The 24,347-nt window shown below is 39.3% G+C and overlaps 2 protein-coding genes across 8 annotated transcripts in view; one reads left to right on the top strand and one right to left on the bottom strand.

Moving 5' to 3' along the window:
• The window catches only part of AKT3 (AKT serine/threonine kinase 3), a 284,305-nt gene that overhangs the window by 138,065 nt on the left and 121,893 nt on the right, over nt 1-24,347 (top strand). For 3 of the 4 annotated variants that reach the window (XM_075496022.1, XM_075496023.1, XM_075496024.1), the window contains exons 12-14: nt 2,072-2,159; nt 13,500-13,602; nt 16,503-23,996. In XM_075496022.1, coding sequence (XP_075352137.1) covers nt 2,072-2,159; nt 13,500-13,602; nt 16,503-16,588 — 277 coding nt within the window. In that variant the 3' untranslated portion in view covers nt 16,589-23,996. Of the gene's footprint in view, nt 1-2,071; nt 2,160-13,499; nt 13,603-16,502; nt 23,997-24,347 lie in introns of those variants that run through there. The other variant, XR_012774795.1, reaches the window with a different exon arrangement.
• The window catches only part of SDCCAG8 (SHH signaling and ciliogenesis regulator SDCCAG8), a 118,778-nt gene continuing 117,593 nt past the window's right edge, over nt 23,163-24,347 (bottom strand). For all 4 annotated transcript variants that reach the window (XM_075496018.1, XM_075496015.1, XM_075496016.1 and 1 more), the window contains one exon: nt 23,163-23,302. The gene's annotated coding sequence lies outside the window, so the exon portion shown is untranslated. The remainder of the gene's footprint in view (nt 23,303-24,347) is intronic.

The raw sequence follows: 24,347 nt of genomic DNA, 5'->3' as shown, positions 1-24,347 counted from the left end.
GTTCTAAAACAAATCTCTGTCTTTGTAAATCGGTGAGATTTGTCTGTAGGTCCCCTCTTTTCCCCAATCTCTCTGTTGTTCTTGTTAGTCTCTTGGCATGTTTTAAGGCTGCAGGCATTCTTCTGTCTGTCTGTCTGTCTTCTCTAGTCCTCCTGCATCCTCAGTTTGTTCTCAAGAAGTTTTCAGTAGTGGGCATTGCTCGCTGGCACTCAGGGCAGGACTGGTTGCCATGTCTCTCTGAGGGATTTGCCTGCACGCAGCCAAGTGCAGCAGCCAGGACAGCACAAGCGGTCAGCCTTTCTGCTGCTGCCCAGAATGCCTCTTTAACTGAATTTACTATATGCAGTAAAGGCAAACTGTGACCAACCAACCAAATACATGGAGAGTAAAGTAAAAATTTGTTTCTGTAGCAACTCCTAATGCATTTTAACCTCCAAACAATCTGACCCATCAAATATATTAACCTTTAGAATTGGAAAGATACTTCCTTCTAATTAATCTTTGCAGACAGTAGTGTTTATTACAGACTTACATTTACAAGCTTATTCATATTCAAGTTCTGATGCTAGCTAATGCTAAATAGGGTGGGAGCACAGAGGTTAACTGCAACTCAGCTTTTCTCTGAGCAGCTGGATGGGAAGATATTGAGAGAAGTCTGGAGACTGCGGGCTAACTGGGATGCTTAGCAGAGATGTACAGAATTTTACAATGAGTAGTTGAGAAACAAAGAGGAATACAGCTTGGAAATAACTTTATACCCATTTACTGCAAGACTGAGATAGTAGTCCAGAATATTTTTGTAATTTGGCAGCAGGGTAATACCAATCCAAATTTTTCTTTTTGGTTGTGGGAGTTATTGCTCCTTGCAATAAATGAAATGCTTTAGAGAGGCATTTATCTTACTTAAAAGGTTGCTTTTAAAATTTGTCTTTATATCTTTAGCGGTTCCTTTTAATGAAACACAAACTACTTGTGTCACTCTTCTTGTCAATATTTAAGATGTATGGGCTGCTTGTTCAGTTAAGATAAGCTTTTTTTCTGTTGCAGCTTCTTTCTGTTAGACCAGTAGGATAGCTGGTCTCAGGAAGAAATTAGATGAGAGCTGAGCAGTCCTGAAAGTCCACGTGCTGTTGAAAGGGGCAGAGATTCCCTTCACTGTATGTGTGTGTTTCTCCACCAACAGCAGCAGCTCAAGGGAGTTCACTGAACTTGTTGAGTCAAATTTTACTTGCTAATGCCACAAAAACCAGCCAGTTCATTCTTGTTTTCTCATTGCGGGGTTAGTTTTCTTCCAGGTTAGTGAGCTGACTCCGCTCACAGTCGTCAGTGGGAATGATGCTGTAGATGCAAGTGAGGGGAGAGGTATGGGCAGGGGTGGGACCCTCCTCTTTTGGCAGCAGTGACCACTTCCATGAGCTCAAATCACCTTGGGCAAGTTCACCCATAGTAGGTGGAATTCACTTCCTAAGATGATTTGCCAGAATCTGGCTTTGGCAAGCTATGGGCAACAGTGAATAGTGTGGTTATTTACAATGGCCTTTAAATAACCTTCTCAGCAGGCCTACAATTTATTAATTTATACTAATTGACTCAGATTGAGACTATTTTATGGTAATTGGTTAATTGTTACAGCACCCAGATGCAACAGCAGTGAACACTGTATAAAAATGATGTGTGAGTCATTACTGATTCAGTGCCTGGCACCTCCTTGGCAAAATTTTATGTCAGCATTGTTGGGTTGGTTTGGGTTTTTAATAGTGCCAGAACATTAGTTGGTCTTTCAAGAAAACTAAAGTGTGTTTTTAAAATGAATGAATTGTTTAAAAAGCTCATAATGGACAGTAATGAACCCTGTAATAAAATAGACCATGGCGTGGATACTTCTGCTATCACATTTTCTCTCAAGATCACCTGAATTCATGTTGAACAGGTGAGAATTACATACTAAATGGGTGAGAATTGTTCCCAGATAGTCAAAAACAAATGGTCACTCTTCCAACCATTACAATAACTTAATCTCCCTTTAAGAGTAACGCTTGTTTAATATGATTTTTTTTCCCACTCTCTTTAGACTTGGTGGAGGCCCTGATGATGCAAAAGAAATCATGCGTCATAGTTTCTTTGCTGGAGTAAACTGGCAGGATGTATACGATAAAAAGGTATGTCTTTATATGATATTGAATAATCTGGCTTCTGCAAGGTGGTTTCAACTGATAGTCATAGGACTGCTGCTCTCTGAAGTTAGTCATGTTTTTCTTTGCAACTTTTTGTGTTAATACAAATGATTATTCTGAACTAGGTGTACGTACTTAATCTTTTGTTTTTCAGTAATAATTTGTCAGTGGACCAAAAATAAATTTTGCAAACCAACCTAAACTCAGCAAAGATTTTTCTTTTATTATGTAAATGTCCAAATCTTTTCCTTTCCTTTTTTCTTCCTGGGCCTTCAAGAGAAAAGTAGGTGTATGACTTAAGATAACGTGAGAAAACGTAATGGAAGTTTGTCCTGAATTGTCCTTTTATTTCTACCTTTTATTGAAAAGTTGTTTTATGGAAATAGGAAAATGAAGTGATTGGAAGGGACTCATAGCAAAAATCTACTTTCTGATTGTTTGTGTTTCAGTAGAAATCTTTTTCAAACTTATTTTTAAAGCGATATCTAAGAAAATTAAAATAGCATTAAAACACTGAGCCAAACCAGCTTGCGGAGAAAGCGAGTACTAGGAATTCAATTGGAACAGTTTTCTCTAAACCCAGTCCTGTTCCTGTAATGATCAACACTTTGGGGATGATTTTAGAAAATGAATTTATCTTACTCAGTAGTGAAACTCAATTTGACTTAAGTTGTTTTATATACAGAAGCTGATTTTATCTCAGTACTTGTGTAAGAATTTACTTGTTGCTATAAACCCCTTCTATTTTGATAAAGTCTTTTTTTTCCCCAACTGTTTTACATTGTTAATCTGCCAGTTGAGCTGTGTAATTTTAAAAGATAGATTTTTCTCCTTTTTTTGCTTTGTTCAAATAAAAGGAAAATGGAAGACATACGAATGAGCAGAATATGTTTATGCTACAATGTCAATGATACAAACTGTTTTTTCAGTTGTTGTTGAACTGGAATTTCAAAAATGTGTGGTTGTTGGTGTGGTACTTCTCTGACAAATACCGGAATTGAAATAAGAGCCTGTATATGATGATACAAAAATGTGCTACTCTGAAGTTACTTGATACGAGTGTGACTTCTCCCTGGCAGTATCATGAGGTTTCAAGAAACTCTAAAATAAATAATCAGAGCAAGTATATTAATCAGGTTACTTTATGAGCTCAACCGCTGGTTGGTTATGTAAGGACATTGTAGAGAAGCACTTTGAGGATAAAATCTAAAAATACAAGTTGAGGACCTTTCTGGAGTTTAAAAAAACCCACTGAAATCTATTGGATTGCAGTGTGCTAGGAGTGGGTGAGAAAGAAAAAGCTGTTACATTACTTTCTCTGTTGAAAAAGATTTCTTAATTATTTTACATTAGAAACGGAGCTCTCAATTCTACCCTGTGTTCAACATCATTTTTGGTTAAGAAAATATAGATACTCTTAATTTTTGAGCATGCATTTTGAGTCTTTCCAAATCAACATGGTAAATGTCTTTCAGTCAAGATCTTATTCTGAGCTATTAAAATAAAAGGAGGTATTTTGCAGGTATATGTAATAGGTATAAAATATATGTATAGGTATAAAATATATGTAAATATATAAATGCGCGTATTTTGCTTTTATGCTTATGGAGGTGGATATGGCTTATTGGAGTATTATAACTAGAGAAATCATAGTCATTCATTGTTTACTCTGTCCACTGTTGCTTTGAGAAACTAAATTTGCCAGTAAAAAATCAATCGAATTTCCTCAGTTGAACAGTTAACTTCAAGGATCATAGGAATTGCTTTTGTGCAGTATTGGCACACAATGTGTTCTTTACGGAAAAATAAGTCAGGAAGATGACTTCTGACAGTATGTTTTTCTGTTTAATTAAAAAATGGTTTTGTTCCTATTGCAAAGCCATTTGTCTGGTTGGCTAAAATATCCAGTTGTTCCTTCTGCACACACAGTTTTATCAGTTCTGAAATATGCAGAGTAAGACTGTACTCTTGAAATATAAACTTCAAACATAATAATAAGGTTAATGAACTTCCACTGAGTGTGTTTATTAGAATGCTTATATGAATATTTTTGAGGTTTTGGTATTCTAAAATAACTCAGGAAGAGAGTGTACCAAACAAATTAGATTTTCAAATAGATTTATTCTGTGCTTGTGTCTGTTGCTGTTTATTATTGGTAGTATAGTCTTCAGCAGTCGGATCACTTGATGAAATTGATAGTTGATATAATTATTTGCATAGTAAAAATATTTCACTGTATTCTTGCCTGAGGTTTATGCACCATGAAACTATAATTTTCTGGCTACATTTCAGGAGTGTGTTTCTGTTAGCAATGAAAGAACTGAAGTTCACATTCAGAGTAATGGAAACCAAAAAATCATGTGTATTCCAAGTAGTTGCTGGGGATAGTTTTGTACATGTACACACTATGCTCCTGTGCCACTAATTTTATCATTTTTACTAGAGATTAAGTACATCTCTGTACTTACTAGCTTATCATTTTACTGGTGTGATTAGAGACAGAATTATATATCTGTAAACTTAGAGTATTTTGTGCAACAACAGTAGCTCTGTCAGGTCAAATGGATCCAAATGGTCAAATAGAATTAGTAGCTTTCTGATACTGCTAACTAATTAAACTAATTTGGTACTACACAATGATAATAAAATGTTGTATGGCACACTGGAGCAGAGAAGGTCGTTGCCTTTAAATGAAAAATGTATAGTAGTTAGCATTTGTGATCAGATGTATTTAATTTTGGCAGAAAAACCATGAGGGCATATGAAAGAGACCAGCCTGTGCCAGGTTCTTCCTGTGATCATCTCAGTCCTGATGAGTTTTTATCTCTGTGCCTGAGTATGAGAAACTGAATAGTTTGGCAAACTCTGAAGACTTCAAAAGCCCATATAGTTCTAAATAAAATATTTGTTTTATTTTTAGCTAGAATCAGGAAGCTTTTTGAAATTTCTCTGTTACTCATTGAAGAATTGTTTTAGCATATTTTTATTTGGGTTACAGAAATATTCTTAAGTCTTTGGATGTTCTGTATAGGGTCTTTCACCAAACAAAAACCACATGGGCATTAATTTAAAGGTAGGAATTTGGGTATATCTTCAGGCTTGCAGCTTGAAGCACTCAGGTAGCCTCATGTCAAAGGAGGTCCAGACCTTTTAGCGAAGCCTGGGTTTCCTCCTGCATGTAATATGGATGAAAGGAGAAAGAAACCGTACGGAAATTTGGGCTGAGATACATATATCTCCTTCTGGTTTCTGGTAATACCTCCAATTGTTCCTGAAGCAAATTAGGAAGTGCTAACAAATTTGTTAGTAATGGGAAGGGAGCAGGGGCAAGTGGCAGTAATGGTTAAAGCCGGGATGTCTGACTTTGCTGCGGGCGCAGCACTTGCAAAGGCACCTATCTCGGTGTGGAGGCAGCAGCTTTCAGCACGAAGTCTGACAGCTGCAAGAAGCTGTTCCTTACCCTTTAGCTATGACTACCTTTGCTTTCCTTAAGACACAACAACAGCAGATGATGAAATCCCATGATTGAAACCCTGGGCTCAGGCCTGGCAAAATCTGCAATATAACTATGCTCTTAAATGCATGTTTAAGTACTTTTGTGTATCAGATTTTAAGGGAAAGGGCAGGAGAGAAATAGGAAAATACCAACATCTGGCTTTAGACTGTTGCTGTTTGAGTCATATTATTTTTGTACAATTATCTGCAGTGCAACAAAGCCTGTAAAAATTACCCTCGTTACTTGCTTTTGTGTTGTTGCCATGCGAAGTAGTAAAAAGATCAGAAAACTGCTAACCCGTCTGATCTTTTCATTGTGTTTCCAGTGATACTTTAAAGTATATGGGCAGATCTAGTGGTTGACTACCACCCCTTCCCCCAGCTGCTTGAACATACAGGGAGGAAAATACACGTAAGGGTGTCTGATTCTTAAACTTGTTGCTGTAGTCCTGGGAGTTGTGGTTTCTTTCTGTCTGTTGTATCAGCATTGTATCACTTGGAAAAACAGAGCTTGTCCATGAGCAAACCCCCCTGCTGAAGCCTGTCTTCCTGTGGATTTGTGTTGTGTGTCCTTCCACCACTGAAATCCCAGCTCTTCCTCCTCCCCCTGCCTAGGACCACCACATGCAGTGTCCTACCAGGGTCCACGGAGCATTGCCAGCTCCCGGCCGTGCTGCGGCTGCTGGCTGGGCAGCAGGCTGCCTGCTTCTGGGCCGGGTATGGGGATGAACCAGTCCCTACACGAATGCTTATGGACTGGCTTGAAGCTCAACTCAAATTAATGTCTTTCCTTCAGTGGAAACTCCAGTTGGGGTGGGAGGAGGGGGGATGGACAGAGATGTGTCTCTTCTACTCAGTAAACTAGATTCAGAAATTCTGTGGGAAGTGTATATGTGCCTAGTCTTTTCTCTGTCATGGTACATTTGCCCAGCCACTTGGAATTTGTTAGTGAAGGATGTACAGACTGACAGAGTGCGTAATCTCATCAGCTCCTGTTTCCTGTGGTAACTGAGCTAATATCAGAAAAAGGACAAAAAATTATTGTTAGGAAAGGAAAATAAGTATTTTAAAGGACTTATATATTTTTAATTAAAATATTGTTGTTGAGGATCTAACGTTGAAAAGCTGAACTAAGGTTTTGTGTTGTTAGTATCTCTGCATGATTTTTGGGGTCACCAAGCATTTGCTTTGATGGGAGCTTAAAAGTTGTATAAATTAGGGAACATGTATTAACATATACGCATCAGAAAAATATAAAATTTTGAGACAAGCTTTGCTAGTGTCCTTTTAAAATGTTTTATTGTAGTATATTGTAAGTTAATGAATTTCAGTTTATGTGAAAATAGACTGTTTACTTGGAACATTAGTAAGTTAGCTGGTTTGTTAATACAAATACTTTTTTTTTTTTTGAGTTGAGAAGTCTGTTTGTGAATTGTGATGTGTTTTCAGCACTTTCAGCTGAGCGTGCTTGTGATGAAATACAGAGGTGTATTTCAGTGATGTGAGCCCGTTCTCTTCTCACAATATAATTTATTTTTTCTACTATCTGATTTGGCTAATCTGTCTCTTGCAATTTTGGTTCTCCAGGAAAGTTCAAGGTAGATGAAAGTTTGATTTCTGGACATCAAATCATAAACACTTAATTACCAATACTTAATTAACTTTCATAGAAAGAACTGTAACATTTGACACAGTTTTTGACATATGTCAGACTTGAATAATAAACTAGATGGAAATTGTTGAAATACAGCATATGATGACAATACAAGGCGTTCTTGAAAAACCTGTTTTGTAGTTATTTTTATAAATTTTCAAAATACATAAGCTGTGAGAAAAGCAGAATTCATCTCATACATTGTAATTTATTAATAAAGAAGAGTCATACATGTTGGGATGCAGTGGTGATCTTTTTTAATTGCACAACTTGGAATGTCATACTGAAATTGAACCATAAGTAAGATTCAAATAGTTATTCCTTATGAATAAACCCTGAAATTGAACAGCAGTGCTCACTCTTTAGTATTTATATGATACGTAAAGAATTAGTCTGTTTGGGAGTTTTGAGATTATAATCTAGTTATCTAGTTTATTTAAATGAATAATTCAGTGGGGGCGGTGTATAGCTGCTCCTCTTATTCCTGTCACACTTTATCTCAGAGTACTATTCAGCTGCAGTCTTTTGGTGGATGAGATTCTTATGGTAGTGTTAATTTTGAGTTCATTGGAAGGACAATTCCCTTTAAATTAAAAGAAGAAGGAAGATCAGATGAATGTTCTTAAGCATTATATTTCTCATTTGGCAGATGAAGTGCATCACAGCTACTTTGAAGTAGCTTCAGCCACTTCCTATACAACACCAAGACAAATGATTCCTGTCAGATTATCTTTGAGCAAATAACGTTACATTTTTTCTCTCATACCGAAGTATTTGTGTAACTGTTCAGTAAGTGTGAGAAAGCTCAAGGTGTAGCATAGAGCCTGTCTGTTCATCTCTGTGTGACTGTAATAGTCAGGTACTGTACCTGCCCCTTTCCTTCCCCCAAGAGATGGGTGGCAAGTTTCCCAGGTCTTGACCTGTGGAAAAACAGTGATGTTTCTCACACACTGCTCTCGATGGATGCCAAATGGAGATGCCATTCACTGGAGGTAATAAAGACACAAAGAATTTGATACTGCTTCTGCTGTCATTTCTAACACCGAGCCTTGGAAATGGCCAGGGCAGATTCAGCTTGACAGATGGGTATGAAATTGGATTTTTGTCTTGAACATCAACTCTTATAGTCAGTGAACTCACACTGAGTTTAGACTTTTATTTCTTTTATTTGTTCACATATATGTGTGTGCATGTAATGCATGAACACAGAAAATATGTATTTCTGGTCCTTAGAGTAAACTGCTGGGTGCTGAAAGTGCAGCCTCCTGTCTGGTTCGAATGTGTTCTGCCTTTGCACAGACTGCTAGAGGAGGAAAATTGTCCCGTACTAAAGCTTGGCAGCTGGGACTGAGCAGCGTGATTTTCACACAGACTGACAAAGGCCTGTGCTTAACAAAAGCTCATCTTACTCCTTTTGGACGCAGGTTACTGGGTGTGCCTTGCGGTGTTTACATTACTCTTGGACTTTCTGACTTCTCAGGTCAGAAGTGGGGAAAAGCTGTGGCGATAGCAGCTGGATACCATTTCCTTGTGGCACCAAACATGAAGTGCTGCTGGGTGTAGAGAGGCATCTTCATGTTGTGATCATCAGAGCTGTAGTTAATGTTGGGTGGTTTGTTCTTTGTCATTGAGCCTCAGCTTCAGTCTCCCTTCGGATGTATGGAGAGGCTTCCGAGTTCTTATTCAGGCTCTGTGTCAATGTAAGTGGTTCTCTGCAGCAGGTGCACCTTATTTGTCTTTCTCACGGTTTCGTTACGGCTGAAATTTGTGGAGATTTTGCTTTCTGTTTTTAAATAAAATCTGAACATTAATAAACAAAGGTGGCACCCCTCCAGAAAGATGATTGCCAAGTTTCTGTAGCATGGCCTGGTGTGTTGGTGACATGGCTTACAAAATCTGTCTCGAATGGCTCTGTCTCCAGTCTCCTAAATGTGGTGTTGAAGTACCGTGTCCCTCTGTGTATGCTTGCACGCATCATTTATACCATACTCTGTGCTTCTGCTTTGTCTGAAACATTGTTAGGAAAGGATTTCTTACTGCATTTCTCTCGTTTTCTTCTGGAGGTGATGCCTAAGCAATGTGTGCCAGTTCGTCATTTCTTGAACAAGAGTTCTGCAGGAACCAGTAAATTATGTTAGAGGTTCTCTCATTAGAGTTGGGAGCGTGTCTTGCAAGTATCCCAACAATTACATGAAGTTCAGGGAAAGAATTTACTTGGAGGAGGGGGAGATGTGCCTTTGGTGGCAGACCAGGAGTGGGATGTCCACAAGACTTCAGCTGCAGTGGGTTTGCTGTAGGTGGGGTACAGTAGCTGGAACGGAGTGATCCCCAGTCTGGCTGTCCTCACAGCTGTGCTGGTGGAAATGATGCTATGAAGGAAGGAGGCAAAGTGTACGGAAAGAATTAAGAAACCTTCCTGCTGCTCTCTGTTGAGTTGTATCTGTGCGTCTTGATCTCAGCTGCCATTTCCTCTTTCCCATAGGCTGTAGGGGATCATTGGTGTGTGTAAGGGTATAGCTTGTATAAATACCAGCGTAAGCTGTTGTGGAGAGCCACAGGGCTGCACGGTTTGTTTTTGCAGTCACTGAAGTTTCCGACTTCTTTTAATGTCCAGGATATGAAAGGTACTGCTGTAAGACGGATCAATCTCGAAACAGCAGTGACACAAATTTGCATTGGGTTCCTCCCTTCTAGTTACAGCCTGGAGTTTCGTGTGTTTTGCTTGTTTCACCTCCCCAGAGAGCTAAACTTCTGGCATACCTGGAAGTTTCATCAGCTGGCTTACTGGTTGTTATTGATAAACAGCTTTCTATTAAGCCTAACTACCGAGCATTGAATTGGAGCACCAACTTCCTCCCATCACCTGTGACTGATTAATTTTGTTTTAATGGTGCTTTTCTTACCTGATTGAAATTATTATTGTAATTATTTGTTCCTTAAAAGTAATTTAGTACTGTGCTTCTCTTCCTAAAATGAAGTTTTCAAAGTATTTGCATAACCATTACTATTTCAGAAGATGGAGAGAACAAGGGGGTGATCTAAAGTTGTAGTGAGGCCTGTTCATTTCAGTGGACAAAAAAAAAAAAAAAAAAAAAAGGAAAAACCCCTGAGTAAACCAGTAATTAGCCAGTAAGTTTTTGAGGAAGAAACTTGTCAGCTAATGCATTATCTTTTTCCTCTCCAGTTGCAGATCCATACTTTGCTATATATTTTGATCTTACCCTGCCCTTTCTTTTGTTTTTTCATTAACTACTTTGACTTAAATCACAGTTGTTAAAGACTGCAGAGTGAGTGTTTTCTCCTTCTCTTCACATAGTAGTTGTAGCATGAAAGGTCTTTGGTTTACTTCATAGCAAGAGTGGTTTGTTCTACTGGAGATGTGTATCGCACCATTGGAAAGACATTGTTTCTTGGTCCTTGACTTGAGAAACAAGAAACATTTTCTTAAGCTTGTATTTTCATATGAAAAGTTTTAATTCTTGTGAAATGGCATTTTCTGTTTCGGATCTGCAAAAATGATCCTAATCGGGAAAGTAGTAAAATTGTTATACTAACCTGTTATCTAATCGATTTTTTTTCATACTGAATTTATCTAATGTTACTTCAGTTGCTGAGAAGTGTGGAAGTGTCTTTTAAAAGGATGTGTTGTGGTGGTCACTTGGCCTTAAGTAGAGTATGTTACTTGGTTTCATGTAATCCCCCCCCCCCCCCCCCCCCCGAGTGTTTTCTGAGAGAGAAAAATGAGGAAAACAGCAGTCTGGAATGTTCCACTGCAGTAACTCTGTGCTTAGGAGTTGTGTGGCTGCTTTGCTGGGGGGACATAACAACTTTGGAAATCTCTTTTAATAGTGCAGTATTGATTGGGATGGCCAGGATGCATACATAAATAATTTTCATAAAATTTGTGCAGGAATTTGTACAATAAAACAGAATACTTTGTTTTTAAACACTGGGTGTAACTGGATTTATACCTGGAAGATCCTTCTGATGTTGAGTTTATATAAGTTAGCTCCTTAAGCATTTATCCTACAATGCCCAAAACCTTTACTTCAAATACCCCTCTGCTGTTGTATGTTTTCCATTCAGGAAAATGTAAGGGAAAACTGAATTTAGTTTTGTAAAAGTATTAATCAGATTTATTGTACCATTTTAAGTATATGCAAGCGATAGATTTATTTTTGCTTAATAACTGCCCAGACTGTTACTGAAGATTTGGATCAGATGAAATATAGCTCTTAGTATATACTCAAAAGGACAAATAAACTGTTGCAGGGAGAAAAGAGTCAGTTTGTTGAATGAAGTGTAATGCTGAAGGACTTGTAGGTGTATCCTGGGAGGGATGGCGGCAGAATCTGGTCCCATGTCAGAAGAACCAGCCAGCGTTCTGGTGTGGTTCTCATATTGCAAGGTACAGTGAAGGTATCTTTCTCCAGCTAACACAGCTTTCACGTTACCAGCTGTCAGTGCAATATATCCTGTGTGAGAAGGAAAACATTAAAAGAACTGGGTGGCAGTTTTCAACCTGGATTTGGAAACAATGGGGATTTGTGTGTGCATTTGTAATGGCGATAAAAAATGGAGAGCGCTTTTGTGTGAGTATATGCACCTACACATGCTTTTGTTTAGGTTTTTTTTGCTGTTGTCTTGCTGTTTAAGTGCCCTATTTGTGCACTTTACCACATTTTAATCTTTTATGCCTCATCCCAAACAGTATTAGGAATTAATATTAATAATTTTCTGGATAGAGATCTACTGTGAAGAGCATCTTGTTGAAAGCCTTCTTTCTTTGGCTGGTTGTGCAGCACTACATACCTACACAGTCTAGTCCTCATAGGGCAGGCTAGCTTTTTTGGGTTTTGGATGGCTCTATTTGTGTATTGTGTAGTCTCCTTCGGTTAGCGCTGAGATCCAGAGCTGCTTCTAACATTCAGCAGTTCACGCAGATCTCTCCAAGCTGTACAAAAAAAAAGTCTTGTGCATTGAACATAGTAAAATAATGAAGACTCTTACTGTTGTAAAAAATTATCATCAAAAAGAAGAGTTTCTGCAATGTCCATCGTGTATCGTAAATTGTGTCTAGTGCATTGAACTTGGTGAGGGGAGGAGGTTTAACAGCAGTTCCGCTTTCTTTGCTGTGCTGAACAAATTAATTGTTTGGCGTTGGTGTTCTGGAGTTGAGGAGAAAGATAACATGAAACTAGTGAAAACCACACGCAAGCTCTGATAATATCAGTGAGCCATAACGTAACCTGTTATATAGAAAGGGAAATTGATACACTTATCTTCAGGCTGTGTAGTTTAAATTGCATATGAGGAGATAACACCAAAGGGCTCCAAGGTACAAACCAAAACATTGTCACCCCCCACCCCCGCCCCTTTTGCAATATCATACATACTAAACTGCTGTATCCTTTTGGGCTGGTGCCATGCAGTGTGATATTCCATACTGAATATGCCTTCCAGTTAAAATCTCTGGCTTATAGGCAGTTGTTCTGGAGGAGAAGGTGGATAGCAAGCCTGATTCAAAAGAGGGGCAAAGAAGTCCTGCCTGTGAGCTGTGAGCAAATACTAGTGATTTGCTGTTGGGAAATACCACACTGTACTGTGAAAGCAGTAGGCAGGATTAGATCCAGCAACTCACTTAAGCATGAACTGGCCTTTTTTCAAATACAAAATTTATTTTCACATTCACATAATTTCTTCTAAAGGTAAGTTCAGATGTAGGCCTTAACCTTGCAAAACAAAATGCATTGTGCTTACTATGCTCTCTGTGTAGTCCTTTTTGCCTTAGCTGTATTTGTACCACCTGGTTGTGGTGAAGTACCTACAGGTGCCTTTGCCGGACATTTATGTGGGTAATTAGAATGGCTTGAAGAGTTTCTAGGTAATTACCTTTATGTAGATCCATTTATCTGCAAGTCATGTGAGAGTGATACTTGGAATTTGGCCATGTTGTTATGGTCATGAATCTATTAGCTAGATTCTAAGTTAGTATTTTTGGGATTGACTCTAATGGATTCTGTCTCTTACTAGAAGTTAGAGACTCAGCTGCCTCTCCACGGACCTACTCATTTGATCTGGGGTATAGGGAAAAAGAAGAACTTACTTGTTTTCCTGGTAGTAATTTGGCTGCTTTCAGGTATAGTAATTTCATTTTGTTTCTTGGTCCCTTTCAGCTTGTACCTCCTTTTAAACCTCAAGTGACATCTGAGACAGACACCAGGTATTTTGATGAAGAATTTACAGCTCAGACTATTACAATAACGCCGCCTGAAAAATGTAAGTCAGAAATTATGCATAAGCATAACTTAAAAATAATCAGTTTATAATAAAGCACTGTGTAAGTTTTTTTCTGTTTGAATTGAAAAAAGCTACTCTCACTGTTACTAATAAATACTTCTTCATATGGAAATAGTAACTCTTAATGACAGTGTTCTTTTAAAGAAGGAGTAATTACAAAGCTTAGAATATTAGATCACTCTGGGTTGGGTTTGGGGGGCATTTTTAGAGTGGTTTTCATTTTGTTTTGGTTTTGTTTGTTTAGGGTTTTTTGGGGGGGTTGTTTTGTTTTGTTTTGTTTTCATTTATTTTTCAATAAGAGAAAACACCAGCTTCAAATGTTTGCTGGTTGGCAGTCAAGGTCCCAGTTCAGCAAAGTACTTTGAACGTGGACCCTGTTTTAAGCATGTGAACACTGCTAGTGGCTTCAGTGGGTTATCTGGGTTTAGTGAGTTAGGAGTATTTTAAAATACTTTGAAGACCAAAAGAAAAAAAAAAAAAGAGCTGACAGAGACAAGTGGATGTCTCTTGTGTAGGTATCAATTACTTGAAAATGAAATTTCCTATGAAGTCCTGTGCTTCAGCAGAGCTCTTAAAGAAGTTATTAATATAGATGTAACCGCTGCACTGGGCCTTGTACAGAGTTTCTTTCTTGGAGTGAATGTAATTTCACCACGGTTTATATTTTTGTCATCTTCTGCTACACACACAGGAATCATGATCTGATTGGCCAGGCTAGGGCTTAACAGAGTTACTTGCCAAGCCAGAGCAGTTAAAATCTTGATGCTGAGCTCTTGAATGAATTTTCTTTCTAAGTGAGGGTTTGGCTTTTTTTTTTTTTTTTTTTAATTGGAGGATGGGGAAGGAGGATCATAAAGGTAGACAATAAAGGCTACAGTTAAGGTTGATTACCCTTTTGTAGAGCTAGCTCATTTTTTTGGTGATTTAGGATTCCCAGGTTTAGCTGCAGTTTTCTGTTGGTATATATATCTGGAGCATTTTCTGGATTTTGCATTTTTAGTGTTTGAGCACAGTCATTTAAGTGATTTTAAGTCTTCCTGCTATGAAAAAAATAACCCTTTCTTCTCCCATCTATCTTGATAAGACTTTGTTCATATTTGTAATTTGAACAAATTTTGCTAAAATTTGGATTAACTTGGAGTCTGTTGATTCAGTATCATAAAGTCCTGATCTCTTGAAACTCCACATATGCAACGAGAATGGCTGTTTATCCATTGAAGGTTGAAGCAATGCAACATATGTGTATGCTACCAAGACTTCAGCTATAAATTTATTGAATTCAGAGCAGGTGATCAGTACCAATGCAGGGAAATGACCTACCTACCTAAAGTACCTATCTTGGCCTGTGGTAATGGTCTGGATGCCGCAGCACGAAACTTAGCACAGGCTGCAACCCCACCCCAATCATAAGAATAATAAAATGGGGGGTGATGACCAGCAGCAGTGCAGAGATCAGCTGCGGCATTGCTGATGTGAGAAGCTCTCCCAGAGAGCTGGCAGGGCTGCCTCACCTGAGGCTGCGGCAAGTAGCACTGCCAGCAGCACAAAGGTGAATTTTCTCTTGTGCCAGGTACATCTGGAAAACTGCTGCCATTTTTTGTGAACTGCAGCAGTTCAAGGACCACGTGGGGTTTTCCCTTTTCTGGGTATTGCAACAGGAAATGATTTAAAATTATTTTTCTTTTAAAATCTACAAGTAATTGCATTATCTACAATATGGTATCACCTCTGGCTGATGCGATTATGCAAAAGGGGGTTAAAATGTGTTTTAGGGATGGAGGATTGGTAACTGTGTATCAGAACGTTACTGCTGAACTAAAGATCTTTTATAATTACAGAAAAAATTTTCTTAACATTTAGGCCAGTTATTTAGATAAGTTTTACAAATCACGCTAAGTGAATATTGAAACTATATCTTGTAACTACAGTAATCAGACTGATAGCAAAACAAACAAGCTCTGTACATTAATCTAATTTAAATCAACAGTGTAAAAGAGAGATTGTATTTGAAGTTACAGAACTGAGAGGCACTGTTGAAGTCAGGCAGCCTAATCATAGCAATTGCTCAAACCTGCCTTAACTCTAGTTTTTATATGTAGAATATATGAAGATACAAAAGATACGTAATTCTGAAAGGTTGCATATAACAACTGAAAGGTTGCATTAGAACAACAGTTTCAATAGGAGTCTTTAAGGATAAGCACTGTTCAAAAATCCATGTGAGAGTGTAGATCCAAATTCTCAGAGTTAGGCAACATCTGGTGCCTGGTTTCCATTGGCACTGCAGGAATTATGTAAATAAAAATATTTATGAATTTGGCTTAGTCCGTGTTTCCTCTGATCCCAGTAAATACTGTAAAAATAAATAGTTTACTAAAAAATAATATGTAAGAATTGAAACATGTAGAACCTGCATGAATTGTTCATCTTGTAACTGTTTTTTCTTTTAACTCTCTTCTCAATGGAGGAATATTTAAATATATCTACAGTAAGTTTATAATTTCCTGAACTTAGCTTAAGAAACAATGAAAACTGGCTGCTTCAGTCAGCAATCGCCTTCTGTGCTACCAGAACCTAGATGTGCTGGCATGTTTTGGTTAGCCTAAAAGGGGTAGCAATGATTGAAGTTCACAGGTGATAGTCATAATAAAACCAACCAACCAACCAACCCACTCTCAAGTAAGTGGTGACTTGCCAAAAGGATATCCTTTCCGGGAGCATCATTCTACTGTACGAGCGTAAGCTTGGGTGAATCAAGTCTTACTTTGACTTGAGCCTTTAACTTCAGCATTGAACCCTGAAAGATGTACTGCATATCAGGTGAACAGTAAGATTTTGTTGCAAATATAATGACATTTTGAACTTCTCTCTTAATACAGATGACGAGGATGGTATGGACTGCATGGACAATGAGAGGCGGCCGCATTTCCCCCAGTTTTCCTACTCTGCAAGTGGACGAGAATAACTTTTTTGTTCTGCTGCTTCACTGTCATCTTAGGTTTATCACTGAAAATGATTCCTGAACATCACCACCAGTACTAGATACTATTTAAGATAGCAGGGGCACTTTCAGAGACCATTCCAAATTGAACAAGTTTCTTTCCCAAACCTGCCTAAAATCCATTTTGGTTTTGCATGAAATATGAGATTTTCTCTACTACGCTCTCCTGCTGTTGCTGCTGCCCACAGTCTCAGTATAATAGCAACGTCAAGAAGTTACTAACAGTTTCTTTGAAGGTAGATGACTTGACTTCAGCATTGTACACTTTGTGCACAAGTACTCATCTATTTTTCCTCACAGTGAAGGCTAAACAAAAAACGTGTTGGTCCAGCTTATCTTCTTCCAGAAGATGAATCAAAATTGTAATTAGTCTAAAAAGACTAGTCTATAACATTTTCTTGCATCTGTTTGTGCTGGTTAGAACAAGGAAACATAGGGGTGGTGATGTACATATGCAAGGTTTTTGTTAGGCATATCATTACTTGAAGCAGGTGTCTGTCATTAACATCTGGCTGGAATTTGTTTGGGAAACATTTGAGAGAAGGACTTAAACTGTTGATATATATAAATATATATATATATTATTTTTTAATTACTGTTGGATACTACAGAAGAAGCAGAAGGGCTGGGCTCACCCAGCCTGCCACTTAGAACTTCCAGGTTCATGTGCAATCATGGAGAATCGAACATTATACATGCAAGAAATGAAGGCATAAAAGCAGCAGTTGAAGTTGTTTAAGGGGTCTTATAATTTGCACCAGATAACATCTTTCTCATGCTTTTCTTTTTCTTTCATGATATACGTCACCTCTGATGGCTGAAGAATGTAGACAGGCATAATGGTATTGCTTTTCACCAAAATGTGTGCACCAAGGTAAACAGGTGTTTGCCTTACTCGTTTTTATTTTGAGTTTGTGAATTAGCTTTTTCTCCAGGTTTTTAACTCTGAATAGTCGTCTTTTTTTTTTTGTTTGGTTTTTTTTTTTGTTTTGTTTATACTGCGGTAGTATTTATTTTTAGAGATAAGGATTGTATGTGTCATGTTTGCAAATGCTGCTACATCTTAGATAGAACAGGCTTATAGCAGTTAATTTTGTAATATATGGAAGGACTGTACAAGCTGAAGGGAATAATGCACTTTTCTCCCATGTGGAAATTTTAACAAGGCTCTGAAATTGTACATACTGCTTAGAATCAGATTTTTGTGAATGAAATACTGTCTTTTAATTGTTTGGCAATGGAGGTGAGGAATTCCAGCTTCATGTGCCAAAGGGTTAAAAACAAACAGACAAAAAAGCTACATCTTGTGCTCCATTGAGGATAAACGTAATGTAAGAGCCTAACAGCACAAGAGAAAATTTCTGTTCTATATGAAGGAATTGCATTTGAACAATAAGACCACAGTGATTACAAGAAAAGCACTTTATTTTAATAATTAAAATAGTAAATTTCTGGGATCAGCCGTTCTCCAGGAAGGTTTGCCCTCAACCAAAAGAGTCCCGAAACCCAGCATGTTACATGTAACTGAGGTACCTGATTGACTGAATTTAAAACACCACGAGAAATGCTCCACTGATAGGAAAACGTCTTTCCGTTTCCGAAGATCTGTATCTAACAGAACGTGTGCATAAACTTCAGCTTTGGTCTTCAGCAATGATAATCTTAATAATAAACCCTTTGGTGCTAGGAGTCGGGACATGACGCAGTGCAGTGGTAGCGTGCACGTGCCCTTGCTAACGGCATCTGAAAACCCTGACTCCATGGGATTATCATTCGAAGTATCTCTGCATTCGGATCTTGTCTAGCTCCCACGAAGACTGTGATATCGCAGAGTATTACTGGTTGCGTTGTGTGAATGAGTAGATGAGTCTGAAAGGAGAGGTGTTCCTCCGCAGATGCCTTAGCCTCTTGATGTGGAAAGTTGAGTTGCCCTAGCATGAAGCCCACTGCTGGCAGTGCATGTGCTGGGACGGTCAAGGGGTGGATGGGCATTTTAGCAAGGCAGCTAAAGACGCAGACTAATTTAGACAATTTTTCATGTTTCGTGTTTTATCTTTAGTAATGGGTGGATAATCAGTCAGAAATATATCATGATGTATATTCTAACTACATAGGATCTCATTCTGTCACCTTGTAACACTAAACGCGTGTAGAGATTATCCCTCTACGGAGAGAGAGGAGCACAGCAAATGTGTTGCAGGCCTGTTCTGCACCGGTAGCGTAGAGGTGTCTACACTGACATGGTGAGTGAGTGACTGAAATAACCGGGTACTTCATAGACGGGCATTAATTAGTTCTCTGCAAAGGCCTCGTACTTACAGACTAAAACTATGGTGATTCAAAATCTGTGTTATATGCCTGTGTTTTTTTCCCCTGTTTTCAGCTTGTAACAGCAATAAGTTTCTTGACACAGGGCACCTCTAGCTAATGACCAACTGGCGCCGTGCCTCTGGCCAGCCGTTCCTTGCGTGCAGAAGAAACCCTGTGGTTAGCTCACCATCGCGTAGCTAGTTAGAACGCGGTTTGCAGTAAATATCTGTCAGTGAATTATGTGAAAACCTTTTAAGACTTCACCTTGCATTGTATTGTCTGCCTTCCACAATGTCATTGATCAAGTTTATGCTAGAGAGAGTCAGCGGCCACTTCGTGCTGCCCGGGGTCGGGGGATTCTCTCTCTTACCGGTGTTAGAAACAGATGAAAGACAGATGTGCGAGCGGTGCAGAGAGAAACTTCTGAAGCTCTTCTTTTGCTGTTGGCAGTTGTGGTTGGATTTGGACAGGAGGTGGTGGCTGGTTACCTGGGCGAGCCTTTCGAGCACAGTACATTTCAGACTTTGACTCCAGCTTGTACTGACTTCCATGACGTACAGTATGCTCTCTTGTACTGCAGCCGTCTCGGAGGAAATAGGTCATTTCTGTTTGGATTTTGGCAGTTTTGCACACAGCTTTGCTTTCCACACTAATCCATCTTCCAGTACATTCCTGTTGCTTAAGGAGCGTTTATTCCAGTATTGTTTTACGTTTTTTTCCATCTTTACTTGCGGCTTCTTAAAGCTGACTGTTCTTGCAGGGGCCATGTGCTTCTCCTAGAGTACAAAAGTAAGGTCTTTCCTTACTAACTGCAGGGTCTATATATTACACCTCAATGTACACACTTTGCTGCTACTGTTTGTACTGTCTACAGTAGAATTTCCTTATCTTGCTCCTGGTAGTGCATTACAGGCAAGCATGAAATGTAAAGTATTTATTTAAATAAAAACCTCTAAATTGGTAATTGAATTACCTCCCTGTAGCTTTAGAGTTTGTGACATTTCTTGACCTTGCTAGTTCTTTCATTAGATCCATGCAAGATCTAGTCATATGGTTAAGGATATTACGCAGACACGACTATGAACCCAAGAAACCGTATTACTGTTGGTCATACTTAAACTGTTTATTTCCTTAAGTATATGACCCACAAGGATGTGAAATAACTACAAGAAACTGTTTTTGTACACTGTACATCCTTAGTATTTTTACACGTATATGATAGGGATGCACATTATTTTCCTTCGTACAGACAGCTTAAATAAAGCACTATGTCAATCTGCTACTTCTGTGTTTTTTAATGCTAATTTGTTCTGGAGGTTTGTAAATATATATATATATATATATATCTGTTCAAGCTTGCCACAAAGGACGTATTTTTTTATATCTGCACATTACTATTAAATATCTTAGAGGCTAAAATTCCTAAGTTGTTCTGTGTCAGAGAAAGAAAAACTGAAATGAGAAGGCTATATTGCAGATTACAAAAGATTTCTCAAGTTTTGGGTTAAATATTTACTTCATATTTTAAAGTAATTTTATATAGGTTAGATGTTTCAATCCTGAAATGCACAAAGAATTTACTTAATTTCTTCTTACAAGAAAATGTACATCGTTATTTTTTTATCACTGTATATATAATGATCTGTGCATGTTTAGTTACAAGTTTTATTTGCTGTGAAGTCCTAGTGATAACTGTAACTCGCTGTGACGTATTTCAAATACTGGGTGATCAGTTTCAGCTTGTAAATTACTAAGTTACAGTATTGTCAAAAAAAAAAAGTTTTTATGACTAAGCAAGATGTATCTGTGCTTTGGACCAAGGCTGTTTCCGTAGAGGCGGAGGTGTCACTTGTAAAAGCAAATTTGAATTACACTTTTCCGGTAATGATTACACAGGGCTACGTTCCTGTCAGAACACCCACGATTTAAGTGATTTGTCATCTAATGAAATTCATAGCCTCACACCCCATAGCTAGATAATGTGTTAGGGTAAGGAGAGGAAAAAATGGGAAGGGCACCTCAGAGTGGGACTCTTTGAAGCCCGCAAGCTGGTCCAGGGCTGTTTGAACCAGCCGGTCAGGAGGGCTGAGTGTCCCTAAAGCAGTTGGTCCTCTGGGTTTTGGCTCAGTTCTCAGACAGGAACGCTTCCCTGGAATAGAGGTGCTTCATCCAGGTCTCGGGTTTTTTCCCTTTTTTTCCTTCTTTTTTTTTTCTCCCCCACCTTGTAATAGGAAAGAGCATGAGCCAGCCAGCCGGCCATTAGTTCAGTGGTATCGGGAGATCAGTGACCAGGACGCGGCTGCGGCAGCGGCAGGGCTGTCTGGTCGGGCTGCATCCCGCGTCGCGGGATCACGCTCTGGCTGTGGACGTGGGATTTCCTGGATTCCGTCGCCTGGTCTGACACTTGTAGACTTTGTAGAACTAAGCATTTTGTGCCTCAGCAGAAGCGGGGGCGGGGAACATGAGGCAGGTAGACCTGGTGCTGTCTGTGCTTAGTGACTAATTAATTGCTACGAAGTAGAGTAGCTGCTGCTGCAGGGAAATGGATTCCTTCTAGACTGACTCCCAGCAACGTAATGAATTGAGCCTACGCCTGGGATGAGCATGAAAAACCTCCTTCCAGCTGCATATACTCGCAGCCCAGGATGCTTTATTGAAATCAGACACGTACGTGCACGCGGGTGGCTGGCAGCGGTGCTCTGCACGCAGCCACCAGAAGCCACCTGGTAGGTGAGGCAGGGCCAGAAAGGTTGAGGGTCCAGCTGTGCCTCGGGCCGGGGCACGGCAGCTCCAGGATCCCAGTGAAGCCTAAGTGTTGGGACTAGGTGCCCGAGTTCCTTTGCACGTGTAGCCTATAGGCACTTTCTCCTGTTTAAACACAGATTTATGCTGTGGAATAATAAAAAGTAAATTTTAAAAAAAAGTTTGCATATTCCTACATTTATAAATGTATGTTCTTACCTGCGTAAACATCTAACCAGTGTCTAGTGACACTGAAAAAATTGTCAGCCTGATTACTGTGGAAAACCCAGAGTTCGCCTAGAGAGGACTTTTCTTCATCGGGCTTTCCCGGCCCTGAAGACCTGAGGCCATTTTAAGCATGTTTCTTGTCGTATTGGTGAAGCAGTTTAGGGAGGCGCTCAGATGTGTTTGGCAATTTAATATGGCAGGAAATTGAAATAGGGAGGAAAACGCACTTTGATGTTAGGGCTGTACCACTAATAATTCTTAAAATACAAGGGAAGGAAAGATTGTGTCCCACAGCAAATGGTAACTTACTGCATGTGTTGTTACTCCTATTTTTGTTACATTTTATGTGTTCATGCTGGCTGAGGTAGCTTTATTAATGGAGAACTGTTCTTTGCGCTTTCTTACTAGTGCAGTTCTACACTGAAGATAATAGACGTAGAAGCTTCTTTCTTATGTACTCAGTTTATCCTACACTAGTTAGCAAAAGATTCAGATAAATTATTTCTGAAACAGCCTTGTATTTGGCAAGTAACTTTTTAAAACACGAGTGCACAGTAATCAGAAAAAACCCCACACCTCCAAATATATCCTCCACATGTTTTGAGTTCCAGAATTTGAAGCCAAGTTCAGCTGGTGCCCATCCCTGAGACTGCTAAATATTTGCTGGTGGAAAGTCTAGCGTCACTGCTTCAGTGTTGAGAGCCGGGCACCTCAGCTGAAGGCTAATCTGTACTAAGGGTTCCTTTCTCTTAAAGGCTTTATCCAGTGAACGTTTTGAAGGGAAACCTGCCCCATGGAAGTTCTTCCACATTGTATGGGAATATTTCTCAAGCATTCTTGTGCTTTTCTGATGATAAGTAGTTGGTGGGACTCTCATTTTTGTATAAAAAGTGACAAATACCTTGTAAAAATTAAGTTCCCAGGTAGATTCTGGTAATGAGTTTATAAACAGGAGCGCAGTGTGGTTGTGCAGGACTTCGAAACGGTCCCCGTCTCCCTCCTCCCCACGCACACGCTTTCCCTTGAATTCAGAAGGACAGAATGAGGAAAATAAGAATCCAATTAAGTTTATTGGTATTTCAGTCTGTAAATAAGACACCTATGTTCAATTATAAAAATAGATTAAAACATTTTATAAAAAATTGTACAAATTATGAATTAAGTCCACACTATGTAATAGCTGTTAAAACTGGCTTGCAAGCCTAGTCTTTTCAGAAGAGTCTCGGCTGTCTTTCTAGGAAGTTGGTAGGCTGGTAATGCTTCAAAATATTTATGATCCTGTAGTTAAAAACAAATAGAAACCAGTTGAAATTGGGCAGCAAGTGTGCCTGTTTTCTGCTGAGGTGTCTTTGGGTGAGCCTCAGACGAGCCCAGGTTTCAGCCGGGTGCAGAGCAGACCTGAAAGGCAAAAGAAAGAGACGGGCGTGTAAGTAAGTAGCCTGTATCGCGTTGCTTGTGTTCCTCATTTGTGTCGCTTCAGCCTCCGGGCGAGTTCTTAGAAGAGAAATACAGAAATGGTTAAGACTGTGGTAATGCAGTGTAAACAAGAGCTGTTTCAAAGCCTGCGCTTCCTGCGGGCCTGCTGTCCTCGCCTCTTTCTAAGACCAGAAGTCTTACAGGTAGCAAGAACAGAGCTATTTGGCTTCTGACAAACAGGATCTCCATGAGCTGTAGGCATGGTTCATGTTTAGCAGTAAATAACTGAGCTCTTGTTTTGGGGCACGTCTAAGATCCTGCCCCTTCTCCTTTCCAGGAAGGAGGCGGCGGGTTTGTGCCAGAGAGTGTTTACTGTGAATTGTACAGCGTGTGTACGGGGTGGGCAGCTGCAGCAAAACAGGAAGCCGCTGCCTGGGTGCCGGTAGGAAACCTCTGGTGGGAAGGCGAATTCGCCGTTTTGAAGCTCTTGCAGAGCTTTTGTTTGTGCTTCCTCAGTAGCACTTCAGGACTGGATTAAGAGCGAGACATCAAAACTATTGGAGCTGGGGGAGCTACCTAGAATTAAGCCACTGCAGTACTAAAATTTGAATTTAAGAGATGTAAATGACCTCAGAAATAAAAATAAACTTTCTACTTTGGCTGGTTTTGCATTAGAGGACTAAAGGGTTTTGCTTTTTTTTTCTTTAGTTGGTAAGGCAATTAGGGCTGAGTTAAAAAAGGAGAATTTATCAAGCTGCAGTTCAGTAAAGAATTAATTTAAAACAATAACGTAGCACTTTTTTTTTCCCCCAAAATACATGCACCAACACCAACTGCTACAGTTGTGTCTTCAACCAGTGCACGGAAAAATGAACTACAGCCACAGAAAGCCTCGGGGCGTGAATTCCGTGTCAGTGACTGGTTAGTGACAGCCAGGGGAAACCTACTTGCGTGCTGCAGTAACCCTCTGTGCACGGCCAGCAGGAGAGTACAGGCAGAGATTAAAAGGGCAACCCCCGCCCCCCCA

This window comes from Mycteria americana, chromosome 3 (assembly GCF_035582795.1).
Source record: "Mycteria americana isolate JAX WOST 10 ecotype Jacksonville Zoo and Gardens chromosome 3, USCA_MyAme_1.0, whole genome shotgun sequence".
Taxonomy (NCBI): domain Eukaryota; kingdom Metazoa; phylum Chordata; class Aves; order Ciconiiformes; family Ciconiidae; genus Mycteria; species Mycteria americana.
The sequence above is the reverse complement of the archived record's forward strand: the minus strand, read 5'-3'. Positions and strand labels throughout refer to the sequence as shown.